Source organism: Ascaphus truei, chromosome 14 (assembly GCF_040206685.1).
Source record: "Ascaphus truei isolate aAscTru1 chromosome 14, aAscTru1.hap1, whole genome shotgun sequence".
NCBI lineage: Eukaryota > Metazoa > Chordata > Amphibia > Anura > Ascaphidae > Ascaphus > Ascaphus truei.
The window spans coordinates 27,173,715-27,197,207 of NC_134496.1; the positions used below are offsets into that span (position 1 = coordinate 27,173,715).

Below are 23,493 nucleotides of genomic sequence, written 5' to 3' on the forward strand. Positions count from 1 at the left end.
CCACTTACAATATGAGATATCATTAGATGATATTTCACTGGGGTTTTTTGTTTGCCTTCCTCTGGATCAATATACGGTACTACAGGGACGGTTACCCAAACAAAAGACAGAGCAAAGCTAACAATTTACCCTGGGCTTTGAGGACTGGCAAACAGTCTGATACCCAAAAAAACTGCAGATAAGGGCCACAAAAAACATCCAATGCTTTTGTGTACTGTGGAAATGTTAAAATTCTAAAAAAAAAAAAAATATTTAAAAACATTTGTACTTGTCCAATTTGTAGAAGGTGATCCGTTGAATCTATTAAACATGTCACTGCCCTTCCTTCCCTTTGGTCCTAGGAGGAACTGACCCTTTAAATAGTCATTTTTATGAGACCCGCTTTATAACACGTTCCTGATCACTTCACTCTTGGAAGGGCCTCTGCATTTCGACCTCGGTAAGCTAGAAGCACCAAACTGAAGTTAGGCCATTTTAGCCCTTTGCATGCTGGAGGGGCCACAGCACCAGAGTGCCCCAGTCCCTACGGCACTTAGTGATCGCGTCACCGCGGCATTGCTAATGATGGTCGCTACGTGGAGGGGTACTCGAAGGGTGAAAACACCTCAAATCACAGAGTCTGCTGGTAAAACACAGCAATGCATCGCAGGCCCCTTTGGCACTGTAGGGGTTAATCGGGCAGCCGTTCGAACAGAAAGAAGACGACTCCTCCAAGACGTAATAAAAACGGAAAATGTGACACTCCAATCTCTCGGTCATAAATCCGGGCGAAGGTTTTTCCGTTGGAAATGTTCATCTCAAAAAAGCACTTGAGAGAATAAAAAAAAAGCCTTTTACTTTGCGTTAATGAAGATCATAACAGTCTGCTGCTGAAATGCTTCACGGTCGTCTGAAAAGCAAATCGTTCTCGCCGTGCGCTCGGCAAAAGTTCTCTATTAACCCCTTCGCTGCCAGAGGGGCCACCAACACACAGTTCTGCATGTTGTTATATTGTTCTGCGAGTCCTTATACAGCTCTTGTTATAACGCTCCATGTGTTACTACATCACGCTGGGTGTTAATCCATTATGTCTCTGCATGCTATTATATTGCTATAAACATGTACAGATATTAGACATACAGTATATAGACATATTAGACATATACAGTGCAACAGTATATTATATTCAGATATACCCCCCTATGAGTCACCGGATATATGAAACATACCGCGTCAGAGTGGGGCGGAGCCATCACTGATAGTAGACTACGGCACCAGGAAGACTGCTACTCTTGTAAAGCATGTGCCTTGCAAAACTTGGCGTTTGTGAGTAGGACTATTTTGCTTCTACAACCATTATAAAAACTTTCTAAGATATACTGCACCACGAGTCTCTTTTTGTTCTCTTATCATTTGTTTTATAAGAAACCCGAGACCCAGCCTAATGCCGTCACCGTTCTACCATTTCTAGACATGCCCCCCACCTTCTTTGCTGGGTGATGAGTCCATGTATCTACTGCTCTTTCCAGACATTCCCACTAGCCTGCCCTTCTTTAGCGTCACGGGTTGAGTTCTTGTTCCTGTGTTAATATCCCCAACTTACGCTCAAGGTCAGAGCTTCCACTCCGCTCTGTATGTCCCACAGCTTTGCGGTTGTATCCATGCTTCCGGTAGCTACGAGAGTACTTTGAGGATTGAATGACAGGCAGACCTGAAAAGAAAAAACCTCATTACTACTATACCTCATCTTAACGCAGCAGCTATGGCTCATTTCAAAATAAACGTTAAATATGTATAAAAACGACAATATATACAGCATGTCACTAGCAGTTCTGTATACTAAGATACATGGGACACAAGGAGAAACACCAGTGCTTTGATTGAGGCTTTATTTAGCCTCACAAATGTGAGGGTAACTTGTTATTTTAATAGATATGTTTCAATGAATCTTTTAATACACTCTTGGAGACGTTCTTGTGTTCTTTTTACAGATATTAGATCTGTATACTGGGCAGCTTAGCAATAGTGGTACTGAGTAATTGGATTCTTTAAAGATACATTGCTTGATGCAGAAAACGTTTAAAAAGGTGCAATTTCTGTAGGTTGACCTAAAAACAAAATTTTGTAAAGAATTTAACAGTTGACTTGGATTCCATTGTAACCGAGCTTAAAGCAAAGTGCTGGCAGCTTTTGTGTCTTTTAAAATTATGCATGTTTCTTTCTTCAGGGTCTCCGAATGGGGGAGTGTTTGGCGATCATGAGTTTTGTTTGCTCTTAGCCCACCCTGTCCTTATCAGAGAGCCAATAAAGATAAGGGAAGAGGGTCTTTGCCATTGCAAACTCCTGCTGAACACACAGACAAAAGGGAAAAGCCAGAAAAAAATTAAACCTCTCAGCTCACCTGGTTTATACACAGACTTTAATGATTTAAAAATACTTTTTGGTGTCACATTTGGTGACCACTTAAACATGTTACTGCCATTAGTGCGCTTTGGTCCTACGAGGGACTGGCTACTTACATAGAAGTGTGAGACTGATCAGATGTGAAAGCTCCCAGCACTGCCATGTAATAATTTTACTTTTGAAGAGAGCAACAGATACAGAGCACATGGGATGCTTAGTATATCAGTGTACAGTACATGGAGAATCGATCCTCAGCTATATTAAAATCAATACGGAGCGATGCTTCTCAACAGCGAGAGACATGACACGGCTTTATTATATGTTACAAAAAGAGAAAGGGCTCGGGGGAAAACGGCCTTTAATTCTGTGATATAAAAAAAGTCTCTGTCGAGCTCTAACTTTCAGCCTCACAGATCTGTTACATAATTCAACAGCTTTGAATTAAAAAATAATATCACTGAAGGCAGCTGATTTTAAAGGAGCAGTTTTTTGTTTTAACCTCCCATTGCTTGCAGGATGGAAGCCGTGGGTACCCCTGATCCAAACGTACTGTTTGCAGCTCAGACAATCCCCTAGTTTCTGAAATACTTAATGGGGAAGTTATCGGGTTTAAATCTCCCCATGGGGAAACAAAAATGGTTGCCAATTCTGAGTCAATAGAAAGCTGCAATATTATCAGTTGTGGATTCCTATTGGTCGGCTATTTAAATCCCCATAAAAAAAATACAGGAAGTACTGTAACACCAGTAACTTCACCAGTAAGCATCTAGGAAGCAAGGGAGTCCCCAGAGCTGAAAATAGAACGGTCATCTCTGAAAGACACACACCCCCTTCTCCCCCCCCCCCCCGGCTCCAACACTATAAAATAAATGGGATTGCTCCTTTAATACCTGTACAACCGATCAGGTGAAATGAAGCAGAGGCAGGGAACGGGTTAATGGCGGGCTCGCTTCTGCTTATGTATTTAAAAGGTGCAGTCCCTACGGGGGCTAATAAGAGAATATTGAAGTACTCCTCAAATTTCCCTCCTGTACCTTGTTGAAACCCTTTGTGTCTTCATGTATTTACAAGCGGCGAGACTGCGTGAAAATAAGAGGAAGAAATGATGGTAGAAAACACGGGAAAGGATTGTGAAAATAACTACACCACCAAAAACGAGACTATTATAAAAAGGAGTGCCTGCGTCGGCTGCATTTACAGCTTTTACAGAGACACCCCTCTTTCAATACAAAGTTTAAAAAATGTGACTAACGAGCGCTCACTATTTCTGCTGTATGGCCCCGGAAGGTGTGATAACATTTTCCTGTCTCCGCACTCCATAACTTGCAGGTTTTATCGAAGGATCCGGTGGCAATTTTGTCTCTGAGGAGAGGAAGAAAACGCTGAATGAATGAAGAACGTGGGTTTATTTAACCCCTCGCAGGCGGGCTTCTCTGTCAAAGTTTGCCTTAACATATACAGTATGTACTCTTTTGTCATGTGTTGTATTGTCCTCCCTCCCACATTGTACTGCACTGCAGAATATGTTGGCTCCAAACAAATAAAAGATAATAATAATGAACAGCGGTAAAAAGCCTGCTTACCCGTAGGGGTTATTGAACTGGATGGCATAGACCACGTTGCGATGCCCTTCCAAGGTGTGCATTTCCTCGCCCGAGGCGGTGTCCCACACCTTGCATGTCCGGTCATAGCTACCTGTGATGAAGCTGAAAGGAAGAATTGAACATGGAGTGAGTCCCGTCGCTGTGTCACCCAATCAATGTAAAGAGGAGGGGGGGATATGATTTAAACGTTCTAATATATAAAGGATTTCAACATAGTACAGGAGGGAAGCATATTTCAGAGAAAGAGAAGCGCTAGAACAAGTGGTCATTCTCTGCAGCTGGAGGGAGTCAGGCTAAGGGGGAATGTGAGGAAGTACTTCTTTACAGAAAGGGTGTTGGATTCGTGGAATCGCCTCCCAGCAGAGGTGGTAGGATCTAATACAGTAAGGTAATTCAAACATGCTTGGGACAGACCCACTTTAAGACACACTTGCTTAAAGAAGCATATGAGTAGCACCGTAGATATTACTAGACACATGATACATAAAGCTAGGCCCCCTGCAGAAGCACTTACCAAAATGCCTTCCTATTGTCTCTGTACGTTCCTCCTACATACCAATTAGATTGTAAGCTCCTCGGAGCAGGGACTCCTTTTCCTAAATGTTACGTTTATGTCTGAAGCGCTTATTCCCATGACCCGTTATCTGTATCTGTTATTTATATGATTGTCACGTGTATTACTATTGTGAATCGCTATATACAGTAATGGCGCTATATAAATAAAGACATACAATACATAAGGCTAAATCCTAAATATGAAAGTCAAGGATCAAATAGGGTGTGAGGCTTTACAGCAGATGGGAAAATGGACAGCCACAGTGGGCCAAGTGGTTCTTATCTGCTGCCAAATTCTATGTTTGTATGAGCCAACAGCAGGAAAATATACACAGCAGTTACTGGGGATAAAGTTATGACAAGGGCACTAATTATGTATTCTGCCATATACCTTTATCCAGTGGTGTTTTGTTCTGTAAAAAGGTGCCGGTATCCTCAGCAAAAAATGAATGTATATGCAATATATAATATATAATATGGCTTTAAAGCAGCCTCACACTGAAGAGACACAAAAGGTTGAAACAACACTTCTTTAACCCAGGCTTTGATGTTATGCTGTGTAATGCAGCAGGCATAAGCTTATAGGGCTCCATGTTAAAATGGACATGAAGCAAAAGGTGACACTGTGTGCTTATTTGCATGTCATTTCCCAGAATCTCTGGCTGCAATTGAAGTAATTTATGCGAAGAGATAAGGTGAAAAACAGGGTTGCAGACCTGTCAGACATTTGAATGTGATCACAAGTGATATTTTTATTTGCTGTAACTGTATGGTGGAGGGTTTTTGTCACTTTTTTACCCACCATAACGTATATCATGTGAGCTTTAAAGCAGTAATCAGCCCTAGAAGCCGCCAAGAGTTTAACTCATACAATGTTAATATCTAGGTCCTGTTGGGGAAAGCTCTATTTTAACCTCCCGTACGCCTAATATTTCAAAATCTTATTCTCCTAAAAGGGGTATTTGATATGTGTGTGTGTGTGTGTGTGTGTGTGTGTGTGTGTGTGTGTGTGTGTGTGTGTGTGTGTGTGTGTGTGTGTGTGTGTGTGTGTGTGTGTGTGTGTGTGTGTGTGTGTGTGTGTGTGTGTGTGTTTTTTTTTGTTGAAAATGGCAGGAAAATAATAAATATAAAATGCAAAGAAAAATTACAATCAGCATGGACTGCTGATTCAAAGAGTCCCTCAGTGACGAATGTGAACTAAGTTTAACCACTTTTTTTGGCTGAAGGTTTGCCTAGGGTGCCAAATACCCTTGCAGCGGCCCTGGCTGTACATATTACGGTCCTGTGGTCTTGATAAACCTCATGCTGTAGATTATGCACCCATTTTGATAAGAGGGTCACACATGACATCATACACTGTGATGTCTCTGGTTAATATTGGCAGGTGATGTCACAAACACTGGCTGGGCCTTTAGCAGACTAAATTATCTTGAATTATATTTGCTGCGGGTCCCCTCTGCACTTTGGTAAGATTTCCAAATATATTTGCATGTTTCAATGTAAATGATCTTTTATGCAAGGATACTGTATCTGGGGGGTAATTTATGTGACTGATGACTGAAGGTGGTTCTACAGGAAAAATGTGTTTCACTAAAATAAGATATTTATAGTATCTGAAAAAAAAAATGATTTCTAAAGAAATCATAGACCAAATCCTTAGATAGCTTGGGCTTTCACTGCCATCTTAAGAATTAACGGATTGTAGGTAACAATTATAATGGACCATTAATACTTTAATATGTATAGTCGGTTTCCCATTTATTATGTGGTTACAACTAATTGTTTTGGAAATAATCAAATTATTACAGTTAAACACATACAGTATACCATTGTAGCTTTGAATCCACAACAAATCAGAAGGGTTTCCTATAGTAACTCTCTCTTGAAATCCCTTAACTTTCTGAAAGCCCTAATTTGTGTTTGTTGTTGTTATATGTCTTTTTCTAAATTAGGCCCAAAAGCCTGCCTTGGAAATGTACAGCAGAGTATAACTGATGCTGCATTCATCAGTTAAGAATCAATCCTAAATGAGGTAAGAATTCTGCAGGGATTTGAGTCGAGTTATAAGACGTGTTAGAAAAACGTTTAAGACGTCTGTAAAAATTATTTCATATCAACACTTTTCCAACTACTGGAGTATTTGACAGTGTTTTCATGTGCTTAAGATAAAAAAGGAAGGGTGCAGACAATTATTTTTGGACTGAGGGATTTAGGCTCTCAAACATCACAGATACTGCATGTAAATATCTTTTAATATTTTAAACATTTTAACCAGAAAAGCCATTTAAAATAATTATTAAAGAAGAAGAGTTTTGGTCAGCCTGTATTGTACGATATTATTTTCATGCCTCAATTAGCTGTTAAATCTCTTCAGTCATTACAGGCACTATTGTGGTTATATCTGCAATGATTTAGACTTGTTGTCCTTGTCAAGCAAATAGGACTACTTAAACAGTCTCCTCTTGTACACGCAACTCCTTCCTGCTCGGCTCCGGCGTCAAATGACGTTGCGGGGTCATGTGACGTCACGATGCCATGAAAATCTCCTGCCCCCCCTGGGCAGCGCGCACCCCTGTACAATAACACTGACAGAGGGAACACGGTCTCTTCCTCACGGCTGTGACCATATGATGCTACTTAAGATCAGACTTAGGAAATGAAACCACTGCATAGCCGCCTTACCTGGAGCCAGACTTGTTAAATGTCACGTTAGTGAGAGGTAATATGTGTGCTCGGAGAACCTGAAATCAACAAAACAAGGAAGAAAAATGTATTCAGCTCTCTTTGTATGCAACACGTTGCTGTGTGTAAATCAAGAACACCGTCCTCATATTTTATAAATCATCAACTTCATGTGCAGGACTTCACAGCACAAACATACCTGTAAGTGAGCTAGCAAGTGTAACAAAGGAGGGGGACTGTGTACTTAATACAACATTTATAAGAAGCTAGATTAATTATTTAAGGAGAAGCAAAGACTGATCAAAGACATTTGTAGGCATGTTTGATAAGCTGTGAAGTCGAATGGGAAATCACATTCAAAAAAGGAATGCAGGGGAAAAACTTGGGTGGGGGTTCGGTACATACAAAACCAGAAACATGCACAAATATAGTGTAAAAATGTTTACAGCCAGGGGTGGCGGCAGCACTAGTTACATGGTTACATAGAAGATGACATTGAAAAAATACATGTCTATCGAGTGCAGTTATATTTAGACAACAGATACTTATCCTATATTTGTATTTACAGTATATTGATCCAGAGGATAGTTAACAAACAAACAAAAAGTGAAATATTATCCAATAATATTTCATAAGGGGAAAAATAAAATCCTTCCTGACTCCAATAATAGCAATCAGATTTCTCCCTGGATCAACATCCTTTCCCTTGTTTATTGACTTGGTATAACCCTGTATACCTTTCCTTTATAAAAAAAAAAAAGAGGTATAACCTTTTCTTAAAACATATCTATTGTATCTGCCATCACAGTCCCCATCGGTAGTAAATCCCACATTTGAACTGCCCTAAAAGAATCCTTTCCTTTGCCGCTGGTGAAATCGCCTTTGCTCCAATCTCAGTGACAATTTACAATTTGGAAAGGTCAGATGCCAACATTTTAGAGCTTGAATGCCCTGTAATGTAAAGGAATTGCGAATTATGTCTTGATGACCTCTCACGATGTCATAACAATGAAAAGCGAAACCGAATATCATGTCTATCCATGTTAGTTTATAGTCCTAAAATTAGCACATGAACAAAAATAACAGAATAAAAATAGAGTGAGACAGAGTATATATTCTGTTATCTGTTCCTCACCCCAAACCCAGGCCTCTGGTAGCCTATATACATGTGATCCCGTGTGAATGCTGCCGGTTTGTGAAGACAAATTAATGAGACTGTAAGGCAAAAGCCAATATTTCCAAAAGGCCAAGCGGCTGATCTCTGCACAGACATGATCAGCACCTGGAGCTGTCCAGCATGGCTGTATCAGAACCATTGCAGTCTCGTTCACCAACTTACATCGGAGCTGAAACCAAGGGAAGTTTCTTTCATTTAACCCTTTTTTGCTGCCGGCCCTGTCTGGCAGCGAAGGTGTTAATCTCTACAGTGCCCCATTGACGTACCCGGTATGTCACGGACAGTTGCCCATTATTTTGGAACTGATCCAGCCTTGCGGCATCTAAGCGGAACTGGAGCTCCTTCCATTTCCGGCATCCAGGGACTGGGCCGCGTCAGGTGACCATCCCTGGTACCATTGGACCAGTGCCCCTTAAAGGTTAATAGACATGTTGTAATATTTCAAATTCATGCAAACTAAATGTGCTGCAACCAAATTAAATATAACCCAAGCATAGTTTTAAGCTATTGTTTTTAAAAGTCCCCATAAATATAATTCATTACATTACAGAAAAGCACAGAGGGATTCCAGATGCAGACTAATAATCAGGAGTAATAAACTATACGTGGTTTAGAAAATGAATATTTTGGGGATATAAATGGGACAAGAATCTCAGTAAATATTTTTTTTTTCCAAGTGCCATCTAATGATTAGATTGATTAGGAATATAAAAAGTGGGTGGGATTTGTAAGGAAACACTATTTCTGACCTAGGGGCCTATGCCCTAAAGGTTCATTTAAAAAAAAAATTTAAAAAAAAAATCGCCCTGCCATTTAAATGGCCGTTTTTGTGAGCTTTGCCATCACGGTATTCAGAAAGCGTTGTTTACCTGCGATAGCAAAATTCACAAAACGGGCGAGTAGCCGGCGGTGTGATGATCACCTCTCTGAAAAAGCCTTACTCTGCGATTCCTTTCTGCTGCATAGAGAGACGCCTCCCATTCGCATCTCTTGCCGAAATGTATGCTTTTTCATTTCAATTGTATTACTATTAAATGCATTTACTATGCATGAGATTCATGTGACGCGGGACATTTAAATGCATAGGAGATACCGGCACCCCATAACGGTACCTGTAACTCGGGAAGCAGGGGTTCCCAGAGACTGAAATCAATGGGGTTCAGCTCAAGAGTCCCCCTGCTCCCACACACTAATAATACAAATTTAATTAAAGCAGCTTCATTACCTTAACGAATAGCAGCTTTATTGAGGGCAGAGGGGGTGAGTGAAGCGGGTACTTGGCCCTTCACTCACCCCCTCTGCCCCCAATAAACATTACAATATGTATTAAGCACCAATACACAACCCACCCACCCCCTGTGCCCCCACATAAAACCAGATTTTATATTTTTATACGCAGGATTGATACCAGAGGCTGGCGGGGGTCCACGGGTGGTGTCTGTGGGTGTCTGTGGGCCTCCAGGTGGTCGCCGCGGGTGTCTGGGGGCCCCAGGTGGTCCCCGCGGGTGTCTGGGGATCCACGGGTGGTCCCTGTTAGCATCCACAGGCCTCCAGGTGGTCCCCGTGGTGTCTTGGGGCCCTCGGGTGGTCCCCACAGGTGTCTGTGGGCCCTTGGGTGGTCCCCGCGTGTCCACAGGTGGTCTCCGTGGGTGTCCGGGGGTCCTTGGGTGGTCCCCATGGGTCGTTGGGTGGTACCCGCTGGCCTGCGGTACCAATCCTGTATCAAAAAATAAAATTTGGAATGCATTGCAATAAATACACTTCCCACCCTCCCCCCAACACATACAGTACAGTAATGGGCCAAATAACTATTATCCAGATATGGATGATAGCTCATTTGCCCATTATTAAATCAAACAGTAGCCATCCAGCAGAAATAAAGTAAATAATCCTTTCTACTTACATCTGCCATCATGAAAGGCATCCTCGTTAGCATACTGCAGGGCCATGTCCTCCATTTCCAAAAAGAATACAATAAATAATACAATCTAATGGCCCCTAACCCCTATTTCACCTTAGCGGTTAATAACTGCTATAGTAATTAAGGGGTTAACCCACCCTCCCCCGCTACCCACCCTGGAGGCCTAACCACCCACCCAGACTCAATATACCAACCCTGCATCAATCTGATGCAGGAAAAAAGCATTTTTTTTTTTCTAAGTCCCATCTCACCGCCTATCGGCAGGTTCTCACCATCTTCATGCCAACTTTTCCTGGCATGAGGATTTTGGGAGAACTCGCCATTCTGTAGCAGCGATAGGCCTCGATAACCTAATCGCGGCTACTAGAATTGCTCGAGTTTCAGAACCTGGCAATAAGTGGCTTATCGCCACTCACTTTGTGATATTTTTTTGAAGGAAAATTTTTTGGGCGATTCAGTCTTTTATTGCTCACTTATCGACACTTACCGAATCGGAGTAGGCATTTTGGGCGATAAGTGCTCGATAAGTGGCTTATGAACGCTTAGTGCATAGGCCCCCTAGTGTTTGCTCATAAACTAGACGCTTTGCAAAACCCCCCCAGTCTCTGGCACAATAATACCATTTCCAGCACAAGAATGTCATCAAGTAGTCTCGTATTGCTTGTAACAGAGGAAACCTTAGCTGGCTCTATTCAAAAACAGAATTACCATATGTGCAGAATCGTATCGTGCATAGAACCAGCTGCAGTATCATTCTACATAACATAATTGATGCAATTAATAATTCATCTGTGCAATTGATGCGGTTATGATGAATTGCTTGTGTTATCCATTCCACTGCAGCTTTGATAGGCAGCATTGCATTCTGGGATTTTACGGAGCAGCGCATTTAACTTCTTCAGCACCTGCAATGCGTTACGGCCCTTCCCGGCATTATAGGGGTCTAAGTTATATCTTCCCTGAAGAGCTGGAGCTTTAAGTGCAGATAGAAATAAATAAATACTCTTATTCAGCAAAGTCTCCCAGCTGCAAAATCTGTTTAATAACGGACATTCCATTCGTTAATAAATAGGACTTTACTTTCAATCTGGTGCTGTCGTTTTTTTGTGGTAAACTTTGATTAATGAGAAATATACCATTAGAAATATATGGAATATGACCTGGACTGCCTGATTTTAAAATGCACCCGAGAAAAAAAAGACTGTTTTAATCTGGAGTGTCATTTTCCATTGACATTGTTACCTTCGATACTGGTGTTGTGGTGTTAATAGCTTTGATCTTGAGGTGTTAATAGCTTTGACTGCCTTGCCAGTTGTTTTTGCCTGTGAAGTTGGCCTGAGTAAATGAATTATTGAAAGCAGTTTATCGATCTGAAGTGATACGTTCTGGCTGGTAGCCAGAGCCACGTAGGAGCTGAACGTGCAGTCTGCGGGGGAACGGCGTATCCGTATATTTTACCGCTTAGACTGTAAGCTCTTCGGGACAGGGACCACTTTTCCCAATATGTGCTTTTGTCTATAGCGCTTATTCCCATTATCGAATGTGTATTACTGCTGTGACGTTCTATGTACATGGATGGCACTATACACAAATCTATATACGTCTATAACAGGGTTCTCATAGTAAGAAGCAGGAAGAGAGACCATTGTGTCACTTACTGACCACTGAAGTGGAAGATAGAGTGATCGCTCTGTGTGACCTTGGGAAATATTTTTCTACAGTACTAGAAATGTTTTTCTGGCGCATGCATTCCCGAGGCCTGTGCTTTTTTCTACCACATACATCATGATATTCATTATTTAAAGGATTTATTTACTACAAAACTGCTCTGCAGATTTTCTCCTAAAAATCAACTTTTACAAAATCCTGCTATGGGTGTAATATGTCAGCTATGACGGTCTCACAATATCTCATAAAAACCTCAAAGAATCATTTCTATACACATATTTTCCATTACCCAATTCCTCCCTCTAATAACCTCCCATATACATACAATATAGGTTCTACTTACATGGCCACAATTAGATAATTGGTTCATTAGTTCACTAGCGAGCCATAGCATTGTTTACATTAATAACCCCCAGACAATTATCCTATCACTTCTTAACCTCTTCAGCTGACAATATGTTGCAGGCACGGTGGGGGTTAATATTTACCAGTAAATATTTTTCATGAAAAAAAAAAAAATATACCTGTAGGCCTATATACTGTATTGTGTTGCTTAGAGAGAAATCAGACTTCTTATTACAGCTACTGCAGCAGTGCCCTCTGCTGATCATATATAGATAGTACATGCAACAATTTTATATTATATGTCTTTATTTATATAGCGCCAAAAGTGTACTCAGTGCTTCAGAAAGAATACAGTACAGGGAATTATAATAATACATTAAGCGCAGCAAACTCAGTCAATAGGAAAGGAAATCCCTGCCCCGAAGAGCTTACAATCTAAGTGGAATGATGGGAGCGTAAGGCTGCGGCCCCGCTGGCGCTGACCGCGCTCATGCTTGAGAGTGGTGACGCCACCAGCTCTCCAAGCATGAGCGCCGGGTGTCCTCGTTATTTCGGAAGCGCGCGCGAGGGGGCACTGCAGGCAAATTGAGCGCGCTCGAAAGTTACATTTTTTTGTTTACTCAAGCGCCAAGCGTGGGTCGGCGTGTGTGCCCGCGCATGAGCGCGCGCATGGATGTGACGATCCACATTGACTAAGGTAAGCGAGCTCAGCGCCAGCGAGGACTCAGCTGTACAGAGATAGCAGGTGGGGGAATAAGTGCTGTAGGTGGCAGAGCTTGGTCACAATGGGTGGTAGGAGAGACTGTGGGTGTGGGACAATAGCCAGAGGCTATTGGGATGTTTGATTTGTGGGGCAAGTTTTAAAGTTGGTCAGGATTACATTTTATATTATTGTCTTTTATTTGCATGGCACCAGCATATTCTGCAGCGCCGTACAATGTGAGCGGGAGCACACTAGCATTGTATGAGAAAATATGACACATATATGTTAAGACAAACTGAGACAATAGAAAGCTGGTCTCTGCCCCAAGGAGCTTACAATCTAAAAGGAGGGGAGTGAAGACACAATGATTAATGTGTGAGTTTCTTAGCAAGGGGTTTAAAGCAGGTTCCCCCCTGGATTGCGCTATTTTCAGCTCCAGGGATCCCCTGGTTCCTGAGATACCTACCGGTCAAAGTAGCAGGTTCCAGTCCTCTCCAGGGAAAACAAAATGGCGACTTAAACCTGCTGCGTCACACAGGCAAATAGGAAGCCTCAAAGTTATCCGCTGCGCCTTCTTACTGCTAAGATTTGGAAATGCCAGCGCAACTTTGAATGCTAAGTACCTTGAGACTGGGGGTCCCTAGAGCTAAAAAAAAAAAAAAAAAATCCCCGAACAAAAAATATGGTTACACTCCCCCGCCCCCCCCAAAAAAGGGGGTGGAGGGGGCCTGCTATTTTCAATTATCAATTCCAAACTGGAGATCCTGCACACAAACAAAATGGGGGAAAAAACCTTGGAAGTCTAAACACTTCAAATAGGTTTTATTATAGTTCTCTTTAGAGGTCATCAAATGAATGCGTTAATATTAATCATGTGATTTCTCATGTATTGTATTGTATGTCTTTATTTAGATAGCGCCATTAATGTACATAGTGCTTCACAGTAGTAATACATGTGGTAATCAAATAAATAACAGATAATATAAATAAAAGATCATGGGAATAAGTGCTTCAGACATAAAAGTAACATTAAGGAAGAGGAGTCCCTGCCCTGTGGAGCTTACAGTCTAATTGGTAGGTAGGGAGAACGTACAGAGACAGTAGGCGGGAGTTCTGGTAAGTGCGTCTGCAGGGGGCCAAGCTTTATGTATCATGTGTTCAGACTCATTGTGGCTAGCCACACGGGCACTGATAGAGATCAAAGTTAATTTATTTGTTGGTTTTTATTTTTCTATAGAGCCAACCAGGAGCTCAGCAATTCAATAACTTTTACAATACAGGGAATATAATAATACAGATGGGATAAGTGGATCAAGACATACATGTAGCACTGGGAGAATGGAGCCCCTGCCCCAAAGAGCTTGCAATCTAATCGGCATGTGGGGAGAGTAACAGAAGCAGTAGGAGTAAATGTAAGTGCATTGGTTAGAGTGGGTATAGGATGATACAGCAGTTAGGGAGATGGGATCATCTAGGATTATTTAAATGCTTTGTCACAAAGATGAGTCTCCAGATGGGTTTTTAAGTTAGAGATAGAAGGTATTTGGCGAACATGGAGACGGAGGGAGATCCAGAGGCGGGTGCAGCATGTGAGAAGGGATGTATGTGTAAGAATGCTGTAGTGACACAGGGGGTAGAGAGGAGACAGGCCTGCGCAGAACGTAGAGAGTGAGTAGGGGTATAGCGATACATTAAAGCTAAGATATAAGGATGGGCACTGGAGTGGACACGTTTGTAGAGAATGTGAAGTTTAATAGGGAGCCAACACAACATTTTCAAGGGGAAAGAAGCAGGTGTGAGGTTAACCTCCCAGTAGCATTTTGAATGGATTAAAGGGTAGAAAGATGTGAGGCAGGGAGGCCAGTAAAACGAAGGTTGAAGTAGTTTAGCCTTGAGAGATTGAGGGTATGCATTAACCTGCAGATGCACTTAATGTCCTCCCACTGTCTCTGTACCTTCTCCCTACCTACCAATTAGATTGTAAGCTCCTCGGAGCAGGGACTCCTCTTCCTTAAAGTTACTTTTATGTCGGAAGCACTTATTCCCATGACCTGTTATTTATATTATCTGTTATTTATTTGATTACCCCATGTATTACTACTGTGAAGCGCTATGTACATTAATGGCGCTATATAAATAAAGACATACAATACAATACTGTACAACATTTTAGTGGTAGAGGAAGAGAGAAAAGGTAATATTTTAGCAATGCTACAGTGCAGGAAGTGGCAAGATTTAGAAATAGACTTAAGGTGAAGGGAGAACTATATAGAAGAGTTTAATATGACATCTAAACAATAATCTTTGGGAAATGGATGGATTGTTGGGTTATTGATTTAGGTAGGATTATGAGCAACTCAGTCTCTGACATATTGAGCTTAAGGCGTCTAACTGCCATCCAGGATAAGATTGCAGTGAGACAGTTGGAGACAGGGACTGTGCTGCGGATATGAGGTTCGTTGGGGATAGATACAGTTGCGTCTCATCTGCATGCAACTGATAATTGAAGCATATCCAAAAGGAGTAAACGAGCAGAGGGTATCAAGGTGTATATGAAAAAGATACAAAAAATAGACCATACAGTAGTATTGTCGGAGTGTATGGAAAAAAGACAAATTGGACCTGCAAGGGTTCTACTCACATTTGAGTGGGTGTAAAAACGCGTGTCACAATCTGTGGCAATGGGTGCTGTGATGTGGCTTACCTCAAGAGAAAGGAGAACACCACAGGACTGTGAAAGGAAACACTAAACCGGAGATAGGAACGTTACTTCTACCGGAAGTAAATCCTGCCGGTGCCAAACAGCTGATCCTACCGGCATCGCAGAAGCGGTGACAACTCCACTTCACCCAGATTATTGTTGTATTTATACATGCTGGAAAGAACAGCCCAAATGTAAAGTGTGCATTTAGGGGCTTGCGTGTTCTTTTTATAAAGTTTAGCAAACGTTATTGCGCAGGGTGTTCTCCTTTCTCTTGAGGTAACCCCCATCACAGCATCCATTGCCACAGATTGTGACACGCGTTTTTACACCCACTAAAATGTGAGTGGAACCCTTGGAGGTCCAATTTGTCTTTTTTCCATACACTCTGACAATATTACTGTATGGTCTATTTTTTTGTATCTTTTTCATATACAGCAGGGCCCCGGGTATACGGCGGGTTCCGTTCCAGGGGCCCGCCGTATAGTGAAAATCGCCGGAAAGCGGATCCGGCGATTTTCAGTTCTGTGCATGCACAGAACGGCGTTTTCGCCGTTCTGCGCATGTGCCCTATGGTGTGCACGCGCAGACACCGGTCTGCGCATGCGCGCCGGGCGCACCCGTCCATTCTGCGCATGCGCGACTGAGAATCAAAGATGGCGGCCCCCTTCTCAGTGCCACCGTATCGGGGGATCGCCGAAAAGCGAAGCGCCGAGAAGCGGGGCCCTGCTGTACCCCTTGATGCCCTCCGCTCCTTTACCTTTGGATATGCAGCATTGAACACCGGAGAACTGTTTTCCTATAAGTTGAGTGGACTCAAGGATTTTCACTATTTGCACACACACACACACACACACACACACACACACACATATATATACACACACATACTGATTAAGTTACTCATATACAGCTCAACCCCGATATAAATTTTTTTTTTTTTTGCACACTGCACACACTCACAGCACACTGCACACACTCACAGCACACTGCACACACTCACAGCACACTTTACATACTCACAGCACACTGCATACACTCACAGCACACTGCACATTATAACGCGGTGGTCGCGGGTGGCCCCCGAGGACCGTGCTATAACGGGGTTAAGCTGTATTTACATTCTTTCACCACTCTGTGGCACTGTTAGATCACATTGTTATTATTGTGCACAATTGTATTATTAATATTGTTGGAGAGCGTCACTCCTGTTCCTTTGTTTGAATTGATACTTGAAGTCAAATGAATTAATAAAGTCGCCAAAGGCGAGTGCATAGAGAGAAAAGAAGAGAGGTCCCAGAACAACGCCTAGAGGCACACCAACAGATAGATCAACAGAAGAAGAAGGGAAGTTAGAAATAGATGCACTAACGGAATGATGAGAGAGCTAGGGGAAAAAGCCAGGAGGGCTTTATCGCAAACACCAAGGAGAGTGTGAAGGAGAAGTGGGTGGTCAACAGTGTCAAAGGCTGCAGACAGGTCGAGTACAATGAGAAGGGACTAATGTCTTTGGGATTTTCCAATATGGAGTTTGTTTGCTACTTTGATGAAGGCTGTTTCAGTAAAGTGAGCAGTGCAAAAACCTGATTGGAGAGTCTAGGAGAGCAAAGGAGCTGAGGAAAGAAAGCATGTGGGAATATAACAGCTATTCCAGAAGTTTACAGGTAAAAGGAAGGAAAATGGCAGGCTGATTGTTAGATGGGTTAGTGGGTGAGTACAGGTCTCACAGCAGCAGAGAAGATAATCTACTAGTGGAGAGGGGAGAGTTGGAAATGTAAGTGCAGGGGTCAGAGTGGGAGCCGGAGGTTAGAGGGGATACGAGGGGATGGAATCAAGATGGGAGGCTGTAGAGGGAAACGAGAAGAGTAACTGTATACTTCCACCTCTGTTACAGAGGAGACACATCTCATGGAAGTGCTATGTTTAATGGATTAAATGCAGATGATTGACATTATATAAAATCACAAAATTAGGTACTTTTAAATATTTTGTAACCTTTAAATGTCTGCGCAATAACCAAATGCGTTGTGTGGGGTTTATGATCTTTGCCTAATCTCTTTTGAGGTAACACTGTTGTATATAGAGGTGAAAGTGAGATCTTTAATCGCCAACTCGTGGTTAAAAAGAGTGCAAGCTCTCAAAACCACAAAGGTCCCTTCTTCAGACAGATATTTTACTCTATTACCTACCTTCCGACCTCTCGCTCCCGCACATTTCCAACCCTTCCCTCTACTATCGTAAATTCTCTTCTCTGCTGTTGTTAGACTTATTCTCAAGAATAACATTTGACCTCCACGAACCTATCTATCGTCCAATCTCTCTCTTGAGTTTTGCCTCTATAGATAAAAATCAGCCTGGAGAAGGCACCTTTGTGGTACTGAGAGCTTGCTCTTTTTAACCAGGAGCTATTAAAGGGATCACTTCTACCTTACTTTTGTTTGTCTATTCTGCGGGCTAATACGGTACCACATGTCCTGTTTGTATATAGAGCAGTGTTAACCAATTAAATTTAGTTGTGGAACCCTTTTAGATTTTGCACAACAGAATGGAACCCCTTAAATATTTTTAGCGTAGCACATGGAAAAATAATTAAAAAAATGCGTCGCAGGTGAAAATCTTTCTTTTTTTTCGCAGAACACTTAATTTTACCTCACGGAACACCACCAACAGGGTCGCCATGCACTGTGCAATTTGACATAATTGGGCCGCTTTATAGTACTGCTAGTCCCCCTTCTAATGTTGGTCTCTGTAGGATCTTCCTTTTCGCTCTCGGTCTTTTATAATTCCAAATGAATTTTGTTATTAGGGATTGCATTGAAAGTATATCTTTCCCCACCACCGGTACTGGAAGAGTTTGAAATAGGTACAGGATGTGGGGAAGCAAGTTCCTTTTAATACATTAGATCTTGCCTATCCACGAGATATCATATTTGGACCAAGTTTGAATGACTCCTCTCAGGGTTCGGAGTAATTTGGGATAGTTCTCCATCAAGGGTTTTATAATTATTTGTAATCTGAACACCCAAAAATTTAAGGGCGCAGAGCTACAATTTAAAGTTGAAATTTAGATCTATCAATTTTTCCATTTCCTTGGGTAAATTTATATTTAGAGCTTCAGATTTTGACCGATTCATTTTGAACCCAGACATCTTTTTGAATTTCCCCAGAAGACTGAACAAGTTGGATAGAGTGGTGTCTTGATAACGTCAAAATAATATCATCCGCATATAAAGCCACCTTATGATCTTGGTCGTTAATTTGGATTCCTGTTATATCTGGATTCTTCCGAATTTGGCTTCTGGTGGCCCCATGCCTAATGCGAATAGCAAGAGTGAGAGTGGGCAGTCCTGTCTTGTGCCACTCTTAATTTGGAAAATATCGGATAGAAAGCCCTGATGTGTTACTCTTGCCGCTGGTTTGGAATACAGTGCCTCGATTTGCTTTTAATATTCTACCCCCAAAACCAAACGCTCCAAGCGCATCATTAAGATATGGCCAATCAATCCTGTCAAACGCTTTTTTGGAGTCCAGACTCAACACCATTACTTGGATCTTTTTTGTATTAGCTATCTCAATCACATCAATGATTAGTCTGGAATTTTTTGCCACCTGCCTACCCTAATAAATCCCACTTGGTCAGGGTGGATAAGTCTGGGCAGCATATGGCTTAGTCTATTAGCCAGCATTTTAGAGTAGATTTTGATATCTGAGTTTATCAACGAGATTGGTCTATAGCATTTGCAGTTGGTTGGATCCTTATCTTATTTTCGAAAAGCTCTGTATTTTGGAAACAGACACTAGGGGACTAACCTCTCAAATGTACAAAGAAGTTACCTGTTTGGGATCGGAGTATTCCCGAAAGCTACAGTATATGTCCCAATGGGAGTCAGACTTAGGAGAGGTATTAGACGAGGAAGAATGGAATGAGATCGATTTGCACAGCGTTAAAGGAGAACGCATATACAGTTTTAATGAGATGGTACCTCACCCCACTAAAATGATCAAAATGTATTCCAGGTTACTCACCATTGTGCCCTAAACAATGTGGAGAAAGAGATGATCTGCTACATATGCTGTGGTCTTGCCCTAAGGTTGTGCCCCTGTGGGAGCAGATTCGAGATTATCTACAGGGGATCTTGGGCCTCACCATTCCCATGGACCCGTGGCTTTTCCTGCTGAACAACCCAGCTCAGGAATTAGCCAGGGTTGAAAATAAACGAGTTGCTCATTTTGCAACGAGATGCGAGATTGCAGTATTATGGAAGCAAATTGAAATTCCATCTATTACTACTATTCGAAATAGAATTTGGTTTGTCTGCCAGATGGAAAAATTAACCAGTTTAGTTAATGACACTGGCGCTAAATTCCCAAAAGTTTGGCTACCGTGGCTGGCTCAAACAGATATCCCAGGGGTGAACGGTGCCACAGTTCTGCTTTGATTGAAATAAATGCGCTCTCCTTTGACTAAGGGAATCACAGTTTCAAAGACATTGAAGATTAAGAGAGTAAAACGCAATCCTAGTGACGGAAATAGGAGATTGAGACCGCACGGGAGAGGATAAGGCACTGGATGGATACAAGGAGATGACAAAAGACAGATGACCTGGACCAAAGAGATAAAAGAGAACCTCTGTCCTGTCTCTTCCCCCCCCCCCACCACCTCCCTTCCCCCCCCCCTCCTTGGATTTTGATTTGTTCTGATTATTTGACATTATTTGTTGATTTCAGAAAAATTAGATGTTATGTTATATGTTTAATATATGCAAACTCAATAAAACTTTGTTACAAAGAAGAAATTTGCTCTCTAGTAGAAACTGCCCTATATTTCATAAATATATTCTTTTTGCTATCTGCTCAGTAAATACTCAATGAGCTCTCCAGGAATCTAGAGGTTCAGCACTTGCCTTGAACAGATAAAACTTGTGGCTATCTTGCTGACCAATCTTCTCCTGCAGCCTCAGGATGAGATGTTTCACTTGCTGGGCACGGGAAGCAGTGATTAGAGGCTCAGCTTTTTGGATTTCTTCTACTAGAGGGTCCACATCTGTCCTACAAGGCAAAGAAAGGAGATTATACATTAACCACTGAAAAATACTCATAATTCCAATGTGTTCCCAGTCGCTTGCTAAAGTCGTTTTAAACTATGGGGAACAGTTTTCTCTCTCCTCCCCCCCTCCTCCCACCATTTCCATCTCTCCTCTCCAATCCCACCCTTTCTCCTCTCCCCTATCTCCCCCTCCTCTATTCTCTCTCCCCCTCCTCTATTCTCTCTCTCTCCTCTATTCCCTCCCACCCCTTTCCCCTCACTGTTCCACCCCTTTTCCCCTCTCTTTCGCTCCCTCCCCCCTCCCACCCCTTTCCCCTCACTGTCCAACCCCTTTCCCCTCTCTTTCCCTCCCTCTCGCCTCCTCCCTTCCTCTTTCTCCCACCCTTCCCGTCTCTCTCTCTCCCACCCTTCTCGTCTCTCTCTCTCCCACCCTTCCCGTCTCTCTCCCCACCCTTCCCGTCTCTCTCCCCACCCTTCCCTTCTATCCCCCCCTTCCCCTCTATCCCCCCCTTTTTCCCTCTCCCTCTTCTCAGTTAAGTGTTTAAGGATTTCAAGCGCCAAACTTTTACATGCATAGTAGCTATGGCTAAACTTGATGAGATACGCAGTGACCCAGTGTCAGACAGATCCCTCCTTTTGTCAGTATTCCTAGATACCATTCGCAAGATATCCACCCTATTCTTAATCGTTCCTACACGCCTACCTACCATATACAGTGGCGAGAAAAAGTTTGTGAATCCCAATGATAACTATGGAAATTCCATCGTTTTTCCATGGCGACCTTCTTGAATCATAACCAGTCTTTCCTTAAATATCCAATAAGGTTTATATTAACCCATTCTATGGGGCTTATTCTGTAAGCTCCGATAGCGCTGAGCCGTGCAATCTGCACGGAAAACCCCATTAAGTCAATGGGGCTTTCCGTTCAGATTGCACCGTTCAGCGCTAAAGGAACTTACAGAATAAGCCCCTATGTCTTTTGAAACAAAATGATGTATGAATTAGACAAACAATGTGTAATTAAGAGTCAGGATATGTGCAAAAGTAAGTGAACCCCTGGTTTTATCAGCTAAATTAAAGGGGATAATTAGAATCAGTGTTTAAATAATTTGGTAGATCTTCAGTGGTGAGTTTGGGAGGCCCCATCCTACTGTACATAAAGATCAGAAACTTTGTGAGTTTGGTCTTCACCATACAGGTGTGTAGAAACACGTCATGCCACGATCAAAAAAAATCTCTGAGTACCTCAGAAAAGCAATGAAAGGGTTTACAACCCAATTTCTAAGGATTTGGGGCTCCACCAATCCACTGATAGACAGACAGTCTACAAATGGAGGCAGTTTAAGACCACAGTGACTCTATCCAGGAGCAGTTTTCTTACCAGAATCTCTTCAAGAACAAACCAGCAAACCATCGAGGAAGTCACAAAGAACACCAGAGTAACATCCAAGGATCTGTAGGCCACTCTCGCCCTGGCTAATGTGAGTGTTCATTACTCAACTATCAGAAAAAGACTGAACAAGAATGGTGTTCATGAAAGGATAGGCAGGAGGAAACCACTGCTCTCTAAAAATAACATTGCTGCCTGTCCGAAATTTGACACAGAACACATAGATGATCTACAAGACTTCTGGAACAATGTTCCCTGGACAGACAAGTCAAAGGTAGAACTTTTTTCCTCAATGGTAAACTTTATGTTTGATGAAAAACCAACACTGCATTTGAACAGAAGAACCTCATCCCAACTGTTAAGCATGGTGTTGGGAGTGTGATGGTTTGGGGCTACTTTGCTGCCTCAGGACCTGGACGGCTGGCCATCATTGACACAACCATAAATTCTGCATTGTATCCGAAGATTCTAGAGGAGAATATCAGGCCATCCATCCGTGGGCTGAAGCTGAACTAAAAGTGGGTCATGAGTTGAAGCAGTTCTATAAGGATGAATTGGCCAACATTCCTCAAAACCGATGTGAGAGACTGACCAGAAGTTAGTTGAAGTCATTGCTGCTCAAGGGGGTGCCACCAGTTACTGAATCTAAAGCATAGGTTTCCAACCTTTTTTGGTGAAGGGACACTGTGAAATTCTGAGTAACCCCAACCCACTCTAATAGTGCATCTGGGATTAGATGCATTGTAAATTCTTATGTATTTGGTAAAATTTTCAAATGACCTAAAAATTGCAGGGACCCCTTTGGGGATGCCCGGGGAACCAAGGGTTCCTAGGAACCCCTATTGAAAAACAATGATCTAAAGGTTCACATACTTTTTCACACATGGATATTGAATGTTGAATCATCTGTGAGTAAATAAATATTGAAAAAGTATCATGTTTTGTGTCATTTGTTTGATCAGGTTATCTTTATCTATTATTAGGACTTAGATTAAGATCTAATAATATTTTAGGTTTGAAATATGTGAAAAATCCTATGGGGTTTGCAAACCTTTGCTCACCACACTGTATGTCTCTCTGTGAACCTGACTGCAATAAAATATTCTCATGGGCACAGTGTGAGAGGTGACTTACATGGGAGAGAGTTCCAGTAAATCGATGGACTTGGTTTTCAGCTCCCCGCCTTTCTCATACTCCAAAATAATACCTGCAGCAAGAAAAAGGGGAAAAGAATTAGATCATTTGGACAACCTTTAAAACAAGTACAAATGTTAATTGAAAAGCTTGTAGTGTAGAATTATAGCCTTGGAAAAGTGTA

At 42.0% G+C, this 23,493-nt stretch overlaps 1 protein-coding gene across 1 annotated transcript in view; it reads right to left on the reverse strand.

The window, feature by feature from the left end:
* Positions 1-23,493, reverse strand: part of DAW1 (dynein assembly factor with WD repeats 1) — a 45,949-nt gene that overhangs the window by 20,123 nt on the left and 2,333 nt on the right. Inside the window, exons 2-7 of the mRNA XM_075570168.1 lie at positions 23,310-23,382; positions 20,643-20,787; positions 7,224-7,282; positions 3,966-4,088; positions 3,645-3,744; positions 1,583-1,690 (exon numbers count right to left, since the gene is read on the reverse strand). Of these exons, the coding sequence (XP_075426283.1) occupies positions 1,583-1,690; positions 3,645-3,744; positions 3,966-4,088; positions 7,224-7,282; positions 20,643-20,787; positions 23,310-23,382 (608 nt within the window). The remainder of the gene's footprint in view (positions 1-1,582; positions 1,691-3,644; positions 3,745-3,965; positions 4,089-7,223; positions 7,283-20,642; positions 20,788-23,309; positions 23,383-23,493) is intronic.